The following is a 15,329-nucleotide window of genomic DNA, read 5'->3' as shown; positions in this document are numbered from 1 at the left end:
CGGAAAGGTAAGAACAAAGAAAGCAAATACTAAATTAAAAAAAACTGCAGATTAAATGCAACAAAACAATGATTGAACTTTAACAATACATGTCGGTGTGTTACAAAACGTGATAAAAAATAAAATGTGCTTATAATACTACAGATTGAGATGAAAAAACAAAACAACTTGCTCATCAATCAACTGTTGAAAGTGTTAAACTGGAAACTATAAAACAAAAAGGACAAATGCTATTGTTCTAAACAGATCCTCCGCATGAAGAGAAATCATCTGCAGCACTGCAGTCAGGATGTGGGTGTTGCCACATAATGTGAATGTGGCAGTGGTATAAAAAAACAAAGTTATGCAGGCCCACTATGATATTCCATAATGCATTCTGAGCATGTGAACGATGACAGCGAGTCATCCTCAATAGCACCTGACTCAGTCAGTTAGTCTCAAAAACCATATCACTGCTGCATTTATTATGTTATTGTTGTGTTTTTATATCTGACATATTTACTGAATAGCATTCAGAATCATTCTAGCATTTAGCCCTTTAACATTTGCCCCTTTTCAAAATCTGGAGACCGGCTTCTTACGGAAAGAATAACCCGACTGTTGGAACATGGCAGCCTGTGGCCTCTGTGGTTACTGAGTCAGATAGAAAAAGCTGCCGGAGTTTTTTTGTTTTTCAAACAGAGCTGATACCTGCTCGAAACATTCCCTACTCTCACTCGTCAGTACAAACTTCACCAGAGGGGTCTTGTGCAATTTTCTCTGGTTTTCAGTTATGGTTTTGTGCGGTTGTGCTTTCACACCTGACCGTTTCTCTTCAAATGAGTGCAGCGATAGACTGTGGCCAGGATGAGATGTGGATCGTGATCTTACAATGGCGCTTCTTGTACTCACCTGAACTTGCAATATGTTGAAGGGCGTGAGCAGGTTTGCAGATGATATTTCCGGTATCCTGCAATGACAAGACACGATCAGTGATTTAACTAAGACCATTCTGCAGGAGGCGAGGAGGGACTCAACCGAACACATCCTTGAAGTGTTCCCGTGGAAAACTGTTGTCACTATTCTTTGTGGGAGAGAGACTCCAGGAGTCTTGAATGAAAAAAAGGATATACCATCTAAAGATGATATCTACATCAGTGAAGATGAACCGGGATTGCGGGAGCTGGACATTACATCTGAGATGCGTTGCTGCTCGTAGCTTCATCTGTAGCACCACTGGCAGCCTTGTGAACACATGTAACACGTCGGCGTGAAAGTGGCAGCGATTGGACTGTTGATTCCTTTCAGAAAACAGCTTCACTCAGAGCCTTTCAAACATTGGCTTTAGTCTGCCAGATTAATATAAAATGTGTCTGTAGTTCTAATTTCCAAATAAACAGTTTCTCAGATAGAAGGATCACTGGACAGACCGTGTGGAGGAGCCACAACACATCCGTATGAACAGGAGTTTTCCAAGTGCCCTAAGGCCCCTTTGCAAATTGGGGATAATCACCAACCAAAATTAAGTGGTGTCACAGAACAGTGAATTGTGTTTGACCCACAGTGACCTTTTAGGGATTTAATTCATTTTGATAATGTTGAAAACCAAGAGGACAACATACAGTGTACTCTGAAAAGTTTTAGTCACCTAAGAAAAGTGGTTGGATTCTTACCCATCTCGCTGTACCATTAGAGAGGCATCTGATCGGTCTCAAATTCTTTCTGTAGCCTAAATACACAGCAAGAGTCATAATTTCAAAACTTCAGTGACAAGAAAAAACAAGGAGGGCTGCAGCAGATGGGCCGGTGGTCCGCACAGATTCCTGATCTCAACATTGTGGAGTAGGTCTGCGATCACTTGAAGAGACAGACGACACTGAGTCAGCCTCAAGAAGTACTGCAGGGGAGTTCTTCAAGAGATTTGACACAAACGCAGATTCATTAGCCAAGCTGTATTTCTTTGTGGGGGACTTTTGCAGTAATACAGCGAAACGTTTCCACAATGAGAACAGACACCATGGTTGATATTTTGGGAGCAACTTTGAATAATGTCAGTTTTATGGTGCAAAGTGTTAACTAATCTTCGAAACGACCTTATTAAGAGAGGCGGAAGGAATTTGAGGCACCCAAGAAGGTGGTAAGTTAAAAAAAAAAAAAGCAAAATAATATCTATGCCATAAAAGATTTCATCAGAGGGCAAGCACAAAATGATCGCCCCTTGGCTGTTGCGGTCATATGATCGACAGGTAAGCAGTCACATTATCGGTGCAGACAGTCAAATCACAGGCAAACAAATCAATAACATGTTAGAGCATCTGAATATTAAGATATCCAATACATACTAACAAAAAAAACGTGGATTTTTTTTTCTTTTTTCTGAAAGGTCAGATGCCTGAAAAGACAATTACAGAAAATGAGAGAAGTCTAGTTCCCCATTTAAACCAGGGTATTGTGCAACAGTCAGTAGAGTCTACCTCCTTTTGAGGCTTCTACAAACTTTATGCCTGATATCTTTAGTGTATACAACATCATGTTTTGACCACCTCTACAAACTTGAATGCAGCCTATTTGTGTGTTGTTGTTTTTTTTGTTGTTGTTTTTTTAGCTCTGATTTATCTTTTTAAAAAGAAGATGTCTGTAAACTGCCTAGCACTGATCCGGAGGCACTGCTCTGTTGATGTGCAAAGTAGGGCAGGTGATGCGAGGTGACTCAGTTCAGAAACACCTGTGTGTGTGTGTGTGTGTGTGTGTGTGTGTTTGACCGTGGCCACAACTTCCGCTCCCCACGTGAAGATGCGCGATCACTTTCCAGAGCGAGGACGCGACGCGATTGGCTGCCTGGCCGCACACAGCTATATAGGCGCTGCCCACCCGGCAGAAGCCCCCTGCTCTTTTCAGCACCGCTCACTGTGATTGGCGCAGCCTTCTGCCTGCGAACAGGTAACATCCACACACTCGTCAGTGAATGAATGGACTCTTCTTGAGGTCCGAGGTTTGGATCCATGGTCGCCGCTGTGTGTTTGCTGCAGAGTGACTGAGGCTTTGTTTAACACTGTGACGCCGCCTGAGTCAGGTTTGACCAAGTGTGGAGACAAAGCATTAAGTGTATTAATTACTCTCTGACCCGAGTTTAATTTTAAATCATGTTCGTTAAAATGCATTTTAACACCATACTCGGCTGCACAAATGAAGCCTGGAAAGTTTGTTCAGTAATGTAAAGTAAAGTATACAGTATCCTAGAGTGCTGCGTTCAAAACCGTCAGGGGAATGTGATTTAGGTTTAAAAGTAAAAGTGTCTGTGTTCCTGGACTCGCCCATTTCAAAGAAGTGACTCATTAGTATTATTATTATTATTATTATTATTATTATTATTATTATTATTATTATTATTATTATTATTATTATTATTATTATTATGATAATTATGAATGCATCAACGTGTAGGATGTGCAACATTTCCGGCTGTGCTGCTGCAGCATCTTGATAAAGGAACTGTCACAAGAGAAGCAGAACTTTTGAACACGCCACCCCTTTCACATTGAACGGACTGATCCATCCGCCGATTGACTGACTGACTGACACTTTGTTCGCCCCCACAGTGCCATGTCCGCCCGTGGGAGCCCTGGTGGTGCCGCGGCCGGTTCTAACTGCAGCCAGCCCTCCTCGCCTGTCGCAGACCCCGGGCTCGTGTTCTCCGTGCCCGGCTCCTGCCCGCTGACCCGGCGTCTCCTGCGCCTGCGGAGCTGCGGCGGCGCAGTCGGCCCGGTCGGGCGGCGCAGGAGGGAGATGACCCCCGCCGACAGGAAGGACTCCACCTACTGGGAGAAGCGACGCAAGAACAACGACGCGGCGAGGCGCTCCCGGGAGAGGAGGAGGCTGACCGACCTGCTGCTGGAGGGCCAGCTGCTGGCTCTGAGCGAGGAGAACGCGCGGCTGCGGACTCGTGTGCTCAGTCTGCAGCGCCACTCCGCTGTGCGGGCAGGAAGGGGCCGAGCTGCCTCCGCCGGGGCAACTTTCACTGCACCTGCTGTGACTTCCACCGTGTCATTGTCGCCGAGACCCGCTCGGGCCCCTGCCCTCTTCCCGGCAGGGCGTCGGGGGACCCCTATCCGGGACGCGAGGCACCAAGAAGCAGCCGGCCACACCTTTGACGCACCGTTTCCTCGTTTTGGCTCAAATGGAGCTGCCGGTGGTTTCAAGACGCGTCCTCCTCACAGCTGTGTCATCTCTCCCCGAGCACCTTTGGTCAGGTCAACAGAGGCAGAGGTGGAGGCGCAACGACACGTCTCCTCCTGCGTTGACATCCCCAACTCCAGTATCCAAGCATGTCTGCCCACATGTGGCGCAACCTGCACCCTGTCGTACACGCATAAGAACTGGCTAGTGCCCCACCTGAGCGCCTCGGCCGTGTGTAATAATTGTCTGCTCCCTTGGCGGTCCTACTACGTGCCCCCGCCGGCCGTATACCCAGACCTGCCTCTATACATCGAGGGCCAGGGGGTCAGCAGTGCTCCGGCAGGGCTGTACCTCAGTCCGGATGGACGCTACAGGACAGTTTGACTGGGCAGAGAAAACGCAGCCCATAGTGTATTTGTTGCAATCATGTCTAATAATGTAATGTCTATAATTTGATAACACTTGTTTGCGACCCTATCAATTTCCTATTTGGTCATAATGAAGTGGATTATTTTGAGAACGGTATTTAACGACAGTCTATAGCCTATATCATTTTTTGTTGAAATACAGAATGTATATCACACTGATCCACTTAGCCTTATATGCAAATACCTCCATCTTGTTGTAATGATATCATACGATGACAATAAAGCTTAAAGATATTCGTGATATTTCCTTATCATGATTAGGGGAGTTACTGAAGACGTAAATCAAATGTGCTGGGGGATCTGATCGTTGCAGGATTTCTACTGATTATCTGCGGTGACAGCCAACGAAACTGGGTGTTTGTTGATCTGGTATTTCCCTTTATCCCCACTGCGTGATTCCCCAGCTGACCTCGATTCCGTTTGGAAACCAAACGTTGAAATGTTTCTCCATTTATATATATATATATATATATATATATATATATATATATATATATATGTGTGTGTGTGTGTGTATATGTGTGTGTGTATATATATATATATATATATATGTATATATATTTAAACCTAGTAACTCTCTCATTCTAGGGCTTATAATAAATTGTTTTATTTTAAGCTACACTGGTGTAAATGATGCAAAAAGCTTTCATTCTCAAACCGCTGGTTAAGGCCACCTTAAAAACATCTCCTCTTTTCACTGGCGTTGTGATTTTTTTTCCAATAACATATTAGTGCAGGGTGATGAATTATTACAAGCCCATTAGCAATGACCTTCTCAAAAACGTTCTTCATGAGAGTTGTCGTTGTTCTCTTTTGACAAAACTTGACATCACCAGCAGAGGGCGCTACAACACAAATATTTTGGCAGGCGACAGGAGATTGACGCTCTATAGCAATATCGAAAGGTAAATAAGGTAAACACTGTGTTTATCTTCATCATTCAACATTGACACTGATTTTGAAGTAAAGAAAAGTGTAAGAACATACATTTGTTTTTAAAGGTGTATTAATGAAACTACCATATATTTCTGACCCCGGTAGACAGGACGTCAACCTTTTTCAAAAAGTCTTCTGAATAAGGCTAAAGCATAACATTCTACATCACATTTGACATGTTTTGTGCATAAGCATTTGTATACACATAAAACTGCTTGTCACTCATTAAAACTTTTTATTAACATTTATATTTTATTATATTCAAGAAGCTGCATTCAAATAGAAGATTTAAAAGTTTTATCCATCACACTGACGGGAAGGACATTCAGATTGAAACGAAGTGTGACATATACAGATGTCTAGTCCAAAGACTAGAGACAACAACAACAACAAAAAGTTCCTTACTGATAACAATGAAGTGTTTTCATGCTCCTCTGGTGCATATCAATTTTTAACATTAAAGGCTTAAGCACATCACAACAGGAAGCAACAATCGTACCTGTCTTCATGTGACAGTCACTATACATAGAAATGGGCGTTAAGGTCAAATTTCCAGTCATGACAAAAGCAGATTTCTAAAATTCCAATTGCAAAGTTACAGTAGTAACACAGTAGTTTGTGTTTATTTGTGCACAGTGAGTATAGTGAGCAGTCACTTGCAACAATATTAAGTGTGCAGACAAAGAGTCACAACTTTGACACTGATAAGTAGAAGACACCTTTTTTTCTGTGAATCTGAGCTGCTTGAGATTTGTTTATCTCTAACACAGAAAATATTCAGTCACTTCAGTTGTACTTTACTTTAAATATCCAAGAGACAAAGAACAGTGGCCACATCTGTTGCCCTGGGGGTTGCAACTTTGTCTCTTAAACTACTACTACTTCATATTTCTTATATTACTAGTAATTATACTGCTCCAGCTATTACAACAACTACTACTACTACTACTACTACTACAGGTGCTACATTACTTTATTCTGTGGAAAGACCCCACAGATAATTGTCTGAAAAGAAAAAAGTCTGCATGGACGGACCAACCACACAATGATCTGGCCACAGTACACCAAGCACAACAACAATATACTGCACATACAATAACCAGGCACAGCATGGATTTACTTAAATTCGTGTCCAATTTGATAATACAACAAACAAAATAGGTCAACTTGAAGCTGACAGCAGCATCGCACAGGGGAGGGAGACCCCTGTCTGGGGGAAAAAAGCCACTGACACCACAATACTATCAATGTGAAGGCGGGCAGTGCATCAGTCGCATGACACAGAGTTCAGTGCTCTAAGTTGTACCTGTTGAGAGTGCTATATCTCTGAAGTAAGTCGCCGGCACCTCGTCCGCAGTGGACTTTCTGCAAGCAACAGTTGAAGGTAAGGCCTCCAGCTCAATTTCACACAAATGAGGATTTGGACCACGTATGTAACAGTAGCTGGATTTAGAGAAGAAGATGGTTGAGGTGACAGTGACCAAATGATTGATGCTTTTATTTATGGAACGATTGTGCTGTGCTGATGACAGCACAAGACACAAGACGCTGCATACTTCGTGAAACTGACAGTCAACTAATTATTATTTTTCATATGTTGCCAAAATACAGGAATAAATACCTTTTATTCACGCACCTGCACACACACACACACACACACATATATATAATGTAATATAATATAGTATATTTATATGTCAGTTAATATAAATAACTAAATTACATTACCTGACAATGATCTATTGTCTATCTATCTAATTATCTGGCGAAAATGTTTTAGGAAGAGGAAGAGTTAAATTCACTAAAAATATCTGAAAGATTACTTATGAGGTCAGATTTGTATGTTGATATGTCTGGTGGGTTACGACAAAATGTTAATGTTTCTTCTTAAGTTTAATAAAGTTTTGAATTATTAACTGAACCTTTCTATTTTTCACATTCTATATACATGTATATACATGTATATATATATATAATCTCATAGTCATATTTAGGAAATGAAAGACTAAAATGTAACTATAATGTTAAGAGGGATTTCTTACTAAAAATTGAAAAGATGTGAACAATACTTTAGGACGACGTGACGATGGTCTAATATTCGAATGGTCTCTAATGCTCATTGTTGAATTTCATGTTTACAATTCATTACGGTGAAACATTATCTCAGATCATATCATGGTGATCCAAAAAGAAGCTACGTGAATATTTTCTATTGACCAAAAAGTAGAAAAACATCTATGCTGTAATGTTATATATGGATACTGTAGTAGCTCCTTTATGAAGCTGATAATGTTTGGTTTTGTGAGGTGTCTATATGTATAATTTTGGAAGTTGTAGCTGCTGAGGGTGAATCAGATAAATCAGATAAAATTCTGTCCTACATATATGGGAAAGACTCCTCTCAATATGTAAGTGACCAGTACAAATAAATAGAGGACATTTTAAGTGAGGTGGTATATTGTATTACGCTGCATTGTACAGGGTTTTTTTTGTGCTTTTGGTCACTCAGTGTGAATGATAATTAAGGATCAGACAGCATTGTGCATTTGATCCTGATTGCTAAATACTTGATTACTTAAGCCTGAAATTGTGGTGGGCTGCAAACACCACATCACGAGAAAGCACATGTATCACACTTGCTTTTCATTGTGTTGGCTGCAGCAGCCCCTCATATCTTCAAATAGAGAGAAACATTAGTTTTTCGTAATATATGATTATTTTACTTTCAGGGATATCAGCCGCCTACTTGAAATTCCACAACCTTTCACAAATACGTTTGTATGGACAGCTTGCAGTGCATCACATCACATCTAGATGGTTTTAAGTACAATTCAGTTTTTTTTTAAACCGTATAAATTACACTGCAGTTTAGTAGCTATCGAGATTTACTGGATTTTAAGGAATTACCTTGTATGTGCTCTTGTTAGTAAAGCATGTCTACTTTATGATGGTAAAAGACAGAATTTAGTGGACTTAAATAAAAGATACTGTTCATTCCTCTTGTGTTCATCTGTTACACCACCACGATCGCTTACTTGGTGACATGCACTGTACAGATGGTGAAAATATAATATTTGTTTCCCCTCGTGACAACGCCGCACATACTTTTATTGGATGGCGCCGAGAGTTAATTCAAGCCAGGCGCTGTGCCAGTTCCCCCAAGAGTGCATATATTCACTTTAATGTCCCCCCATGGCAGTTAAGAGAAGACGTGAACACATGAGGTACGGGCCACTATTTTTACAGTGGCTGGCAGAGTGCATGGCAAGACAACAGCAGCTGGTGGAGTGTGAGAAAACAGACACACGGCAAAAGAAGAAGTTTGAGAGTTCCTTACTAAAAAGCAGGCGGGCTATTATTAGTCAAGAAGAAACAGGTGCAGCAGCGTAGTGAGCAGCTCCCTGTTTGATTCTTGCTCTCTCTCTTCCTGCTGTTGCCTTTTTTGAGTATATCGTCTTCGCATGACACTGGTATGCAGGTGTGCCTGTTGTCACACAGAGATACAAATATGTTAGGGCCTATACGCTCACACTGGGCACAGGCCTGAATATTTTTAGCCTCATGCACATTCTCACCACCGCACACAGGGTGCACGGTCCCTTTGAAACTTTAGTTTTGATGCAACTGGCTCAGTTTGACTGGAACATCCAAATATGACCACAGATGATCAGTGAGCGTGCTCGGAAGCTGCTGTGAGAGTGGGTGACGGACATAAACATGAGTACTTGCGACTTAACAGGACACATGCGTGATCCTCTTTGACGTAACGGACTGTGAAGTTATGGCTTGTGCTTAGGTTCCTGATGTGTGGAATCCGGAATGATGTGTTTATTTTGCAGCTCATTCTGGAGGTGTGACATGCATCAAGTATTAGTGTGAGGTTTGATCAGAAATGATCAACTGTAGTGCGAGGGGAAGCATCAGAGAGTTTGAAAAAAAGCTCAATGTTTTGACACAATGTTCAACCCTCTTGCACAGAATTAAAGAACGAAATAATTTACTACTCCGCCGGGTTGTTCAAAATATCTTTGCGGCCGTTATTACCTTCAGCCTTACGCCACGAAATGGACAAACCCTCAGTGGTTGCCTTTTCGTCCCCAGAATGTAGAAGAATGAAGTGAAGCAAGTAGATAAAAGAGATGGAAAGGGGAAGTGATGACAAGGTGAACATTTCAATCAAAGAGGAGGTTGGGGGTGGGAAAGCGAGAAACTCTTACCACTGTCTGTCTCAAACGCACGCCTTTGTATGACTTCTAGACGACAAGTTCAAGTAACCGGCTCTGCTCAACTGACACAACTTTCTGCAACAAATAAGAAGAAAAAACTGCTACAAACTTCTTTCATTTGCTTTGCTATGACAACAACAGAGAGGTTTTCTGTATATTATCTCCAATTCAAGTCCAACAAAAAAGCAAAGCAAACGCAAGGTCAAGGGGCCATTCAAGGGCAACCAGACAGACAACACTGTAAGAAACCTGCAATGTCAAAAGAATATAGAGGTCGAGACTTTTTTTTATATATATGCTTACATAACACGACACCGATTGTTTCAAATAGTAAAACAAAAAACAGTCAAATGACCTCCATGTTAAAAGAAAAAAGAAAATAGGATTTCATTTAATTGATAAGCTCTTTACTGAGGCCCTTGGTGATGCAGGGCTGCCCCCCACCACCACAACCCAATGACGATTTTTCAACAGGAAAATGACCTATTATGCTACAGTGCTTTCAGCGAAGAGTAAGACCAGGTGAAAACATAATTCAGATTAGGTAAAAACAAGAATGAAGTACCTGTATTACTCAGCCTCCAACACAAGACTATAAACTTTCCTCTATTCCTCTTGATTTCAGGTCTCTGTTGGTTGTGACTAGTATTTCCACTGCCATGGAGTCCCTGTCTTCACCTTTTCATGGAGGCCGAGGCAACCGTGATTTACAAGTGGAAAATGAACCGGTAGGTAAGGGATCCCGTCGCAAAAGGGAATTCATACCTGAAGAGAAAAAAGATTCATTCTACTGGGAGAAACGTCGCAAGAACAACGAGGCAGCCAAACGGTCCCGGGAGAAGAGAAAGACGAATGACCATGTGCTGGGGACTCATCTCATGGCCCTGAAAGAAGAAAATGCCAGGCTTAGTGCTGAATTAATGGCCATCAAGCTCCACTTTGGCCTGGTCCGCCCTACAGCACACACTGCTCAGCAGAGTAACCAACTGCATTACCGCATCCACAGCAGCACCCACCGCCCGTCCCTGCCGAGGGACTACTACTGGGGGGGCAGAGACTCTTCTGTCATGCCGAGCCACCAGGCCTCTCAACCCCTTTTCATTCCTGCATATGCCCTCCATACCATGAACTCTGGCCTTGTCACTCCCTTTGTTCTCCCTCAAAATCTCCTGCCCACCCATTCATCCGGCCCAGGGGCTCCTCTACTGAAGCCCATTCCTACAAGAGCCGGCTCTGATGAGGAGGAGGAGCAGCAGGTCCCCGGGGTGCCGTCCTTGTCATCCTCCGCCCCGCCTCGCAAAGTCACCAGCAAAGGATACATACACGCCGCTCCACCAAGACAGCGCATGTCTGACTGACTGTCCAAACTATTGTACGGTTGTTAGAGTGATGGAGTGAGAAATGAAAGAAGTTAATTTCTCCGCATGCCATGTTAAACATTCCTGCTGATACAGCAACTTTAAGAGCTTTATTTTTGTAAATTGATTGAAGCGTTTAAACCTGCACACTCCCCACCTTTCGTGTCACAGCACACAATTACACCTGGCATTAAAACCCATTCTGGATGACTGGATTGCACTTGCATAGCGCTTGAAAGCACGGATGTAAATGCACCCATGGTGCACTGAGGTGAATGCTGATCATTCACACTACAGCCACATGAGGAAGATATCCCCCTCCCCCCCCCCAAAAAAAGAGCTTTGAAGCTTCAGCTCCTTTCTGTCTTGCGTATGTCAAAGCAGATGTTCAGATGTGAATTATGAATGAGGTCACTGACCTGAGCTCACCATTTTTCGCTTCAGAGGACTGCTAATAATTCAACCACATCAAGCAACAAAAACATATTTTGTAGATAGATAAGCCCTACTTGATGCTGATGTAAATCTGCAGCTGTTACGTGAGGGAAATTTGCTGTAAAACGTACAACTATTACACTGTGAGACCTTATGTATCTAGGTTTTCTGAGACTCCTTATTTGTTGTTAGTTCTGGTCAAAGCCAGACATAGATGGACCATGGAAAGACTGTGTGCTTGTAACTCTTCATAAAACTGATTCCGACCAGTGTGAGGGGGGACTTCAGATACCTTCACCTTCTCTGTCCTCTCATCTCATGTCTGTTCTCTGTCACCCAACACAGAGGTCCATGTACATATTTGATGCATACAATAAACATTCGAAAGAATATTGTGTCTTTGTGTCTGGAAACATTCAAGTAATCTGTCATAAACAGTTTGTTTTGACTACATTATTGGAGAATAAAGTATTTCTCAGCATATTGTTTTTCTAGGTGAAATACAGTTTTAAACTCGAAGTAAAATCTTTTAAAATTTTAAGAAGATGAATTTGTGGACATTCACCTGTGTCATGGCTTAATTATTCCTCCAAATGGAAACAATAAAGTGTGATGTTGCCTTTTCGTTGGCTTTCCTGTGTAGGCAGATATAGTCATCTTCCATCATTATGTGGCAACAGAGTGTTTGAAAAATAAACTAGACAGTCTAACCATAGTGACCAAAAGTCATCTAGAACTATTGCATTAGGTAAGAGAAAAGGCAACAGCTGTACTCTATTTGTCTTGCTGGCATCAGTTTCTTCTGACTGTGCATAGGTTGCTTGCTCATCGCCTGACAGTGCCGATGGCAATAATACTTCCAAATTATCTAATGTGGTCTTGGTCCTTAGATGACAGCACTCATTTGTTTAAAAAACAAAAAGGACTGCTGTCAACTTCTTTCTGTGGTGAGGCGTCTGATGACAGATGGTAGTGATGATGATGACGATGCTACTTACAGCTGGTTTTTCCAGGTTTGGCTCAGTCAGTCTTGAGCAGAACCATCTCCCCAAAAGTCCGTCCGACACAGAGATGCAAACTTTGGTGCCTATCTCCTCAGAAAGGAAAAGTCCTAAAGAAATACACACAGATTATAGATCTCGAGCAGAGAGGGGTTGTTGTGGCTTTGAGCTGGTCATGTCTTTTTGGTTCAGTGATTTTGTTTTCCACAATAAACGGCGAAGCATACATGTTCAGTTCCTATTTTATTACTATTCATGTCCTGAAATTTTACAAACTCACCAGTGTGTTCGTATGTCATAGCAGGCTCTTGTCGGAACATGCATTGTCGCACTTGCCAGGGCATGCAAGGCTTGCAAAGAGAGCAATTCCGAACTCGTAAAAAACTTGTCAGTGTATTGTCAATACCAGTAATTTGCTCTGGGGGGGTTGTTTAAGGAAAACTTTGCCATTTGCTCAGTCTGAGTAAGTTCTTCATTTAAGAACATATGTACAGTGGATTTTAAGGTCTAAAAGTGTCCAGTGTTATGTGGCTTCGAAGAAAGCAAATGAATAGTGTAGATTACATTGTCATTTGTCCTCTTTCCAAACATGGATACAAATATTCAATAATAGGGCTTACATTATGTTTGCAACATCTCTTTCCCCTTTTGCAACCATACCATCAACAACAAGCTAATGTGGCATCTGAGAGTCACAACGGGACCCTCTGCGTTGAAGCTAATGACTCACAACGTTCAGAAACCAAAACGTATCTTTGGTTTAAGGGTTCCAAGTTGCAAATTCAACCAATGAATGACACGAGATGCAAGTCATTTTTTATCCTTGCACACTAAAGACATTTGAGGTTGAGGTTAACACAGGGCTTGATGTCATCAAGTTTCAGCTGAATTACTTAAGTAAACGGATCTACAAAGAAAATGTTTGAGTAGAAGCTGGTTCTTTTAAGCAAACAGTTTTTTTAAATTGGTGATTGAGGAAAGAAAATATTCTTGGTGAATGTTTTTTTTGCAGCTTATCAACTGATTTGCAGGTCAGTCATGTCATGATGAAAAGAGGTACACACATTCTTTGCAAGTGAATTGGATTGGTTTTTTTTTCAAAACACTTGCAAACCACTACAATCCCATTTAGTCCAAGTTTTCACACCATGGTAACACAAAATGTGTGACAACTACACATGCATGCACACGCAAACACAGAGCGTAACACCATTTCAATTGCCTATCAGTGTTTGCATCATATAGCTGCAAATAGCTTTATTTAAGCAGAAGTTGAGTGTCTTCAAGTGCATTTCGTCTGTTAACCAAATACCAGAGATACTTGAGGGGAGGGTTACAGTGCATTGAGCATTTTACCGCTGCGATCAGTTAAAAAGAATGTGTTTAAAGAAAAATATTGCAGGCTAGACCCATTTGAATGACTAATATTGTAAGTTCACAGTCTGATGTTGGCACCTCATACTTGGTTGATGACACCTCTTAAAGAGGCTCATCTGAAATGCAAGTCTCTCACACAGTCAACTCTTGACAAAGGCGTAGGTGTATTACAATAAATAAACTCCTTCTCTGTGATTTCTAGTTAAAGGGGTTCAGCCATTTACCAGCCAAATTCAATTTTCAACACAGTTTTGCGAAAGGTGTTACTTGTCCATTTGATGGAAGTAAACTTGAAGAAGAGTGAGTAATGCACATTGCAGTTTGATAAATAAACAAAATCAAACTGTTAATGCAGAGCTATCTTTTAAATCTGCCCACATTTTATTTTTGCAACTCGTGTTAAGACAAAGGTATAATAAACAATCATAAACCCCTTCATAAAATAAATGTGGTCAATATGCATATCATTGACTAAAGTGAATCATAAAGGGATCAGTTTCTTCCAAGTCCTAACCAAAGAGGCGCTTTGGGCACTATAGAAACTAATTCAGTCTGAGTAACAGAGTTGCGGCAAAGCAGCTTTCAGGAAATTCTTGTTCGTATAACTTTCAGACATTCTGAGTAAAATAGACAAGCTATGAAATTATTTTTTTTAGCATACAGAGTTGTGACACAGATGAAGGACAATGCTGAATAAATGGAGACACATAAATGCAGAGACTTTCATACAGGTGTAGTGCATTATCTTATCATGTCTTCAGACCAGTATAAAATTACTGAGCAGGCCAGGTGACTATGACAAGAGAGGAAAGTACAGTATGTCTCAAAGGGCAATATAACATTTTTCAAAGGAACATATCACACTAACCTTTTTAACGCAACAAACCCCCTTCTCCATGGTGAGGTTTGATGTCAGATGGATGATGAGGATACTTGCAGGTGGGTTTCCTGGTTTGGATCAGTCCGTCTGGAGCAGCGTTTTAAAAATGAAAATGATCTCCATTGAGATCTCTACCATCAATCTCCGTCCATATTAACACACATCACATCACCAGTGTCTTTGCAAGAGTGTGTTTTGTGAAGAACTGCTCACAGTAATAGATTCTCCAAAACAGAGAAACAAACCCACAACTCAGCTGATTTTACATAAATCGGTTGAACAAATATGTTTAGTTCCTTTTTGTTTGATATTCATGTCATTAAATATTTGAACAAATGCCTGAAGGAGTTTGTCAAAGTTGGAAAATGCCTTGCTGCTCTTGTCAAACTAGGCAGTGATCCAAAAATAATGAGCTGGGTCAGTGTTTTTTTCATATCTTGTATCAGTAATCGACTCTGCGATGGTTCTTCAAGAGAATTTGACACTCTGGTTCAAGCTGTTCTGCAGCGACAACAAGGCTCTCTCTTTCTGAG

The 15,329-nt window shown here is 41.4% G+C and overlaps 3 protein-coding genes across 3 annotated transcripts in view; 2 read left to right on the top strand and 1 right to left on the bottom strand.

Moving 5' to 3' along the window:
- Positions 1-14,938, bottom strand: part of atp8b3 (ATPase phospholipid transporting 8B3) — a 33,631-nt gene extending 18,693 nt beyond the window's left edge. Inside the window, exons 1-3 of the mRNA XM_035648455.2 lie at positions 14,785-14,938; positions 12,537-12,649; positions 892-949 (exon numbers count right to left, since the gene is read on the bottom strand). The gene's annotated coding sequence lies outside the window, so the exon portion shown is untranslated. The remainder of the gene's footprint in view (positions 1-891; positions 950-12,536; positions 12,650-14,784) is intronic.
- On the top strand, positions 2,802-4,817 carry LOC118318626. Its single transcript, XM_035648460.2, has 2 exons — positions 2,802-2,919; positions 3,579-4,817. Exon 2 carries the CDS (start codon positions 3,583-3,585, stop codon positions 4,537-4,539), a length of 957 nt encoding a protein of 318 aa, XP_035504353.2. The 5' UTR covers positions 2,802-2,919; positions 3,579-3,582; the 3' UTR covers positions 4,540-4,817.
- Positions 6,759-11,809, top strand: nfil3-4 (nuclear factor, interleukin 3 regulated, member 4). Its single transcript, XM_035648461.2, has 2 exons — positions 6,759-6,903; positions 10,371-11,809. Exon 2 carries the CDS (start codon positions 10,405-10,407, stop codon positions 11,101-11,103), a length of 699 nt encoding a protein of 232 aa, XP_035504354.1. The 5' UTR covers positions 6,759-6,903; positions 10,371-10,404; the 3' UTR covers positions 11,104-11,809.
- Positions 14,939-15,329: the final 391 nt, after the last annotated feature.

This window comes from Scophthalmus maximus, chromosome 13 (genome assembly GCF_022379125.1).
Source record: "Scophthalmus maximus strain ysfricsl-2021 chromosome 13, ASM2237912v1, whole genome shotgun sequence".
Classification (NCBI taxonomy): Eukaryota; Metazoa; Chordata; class Actinopteri; order Pleuronectiformes; family Scophthalmidae; genus Scophthalmus; species Scophthalmus maximus.
Note: the sequence above shows the minus strand (reverse complement) of the source record. Positions and strands in the feature narration are given on the sequence as shown.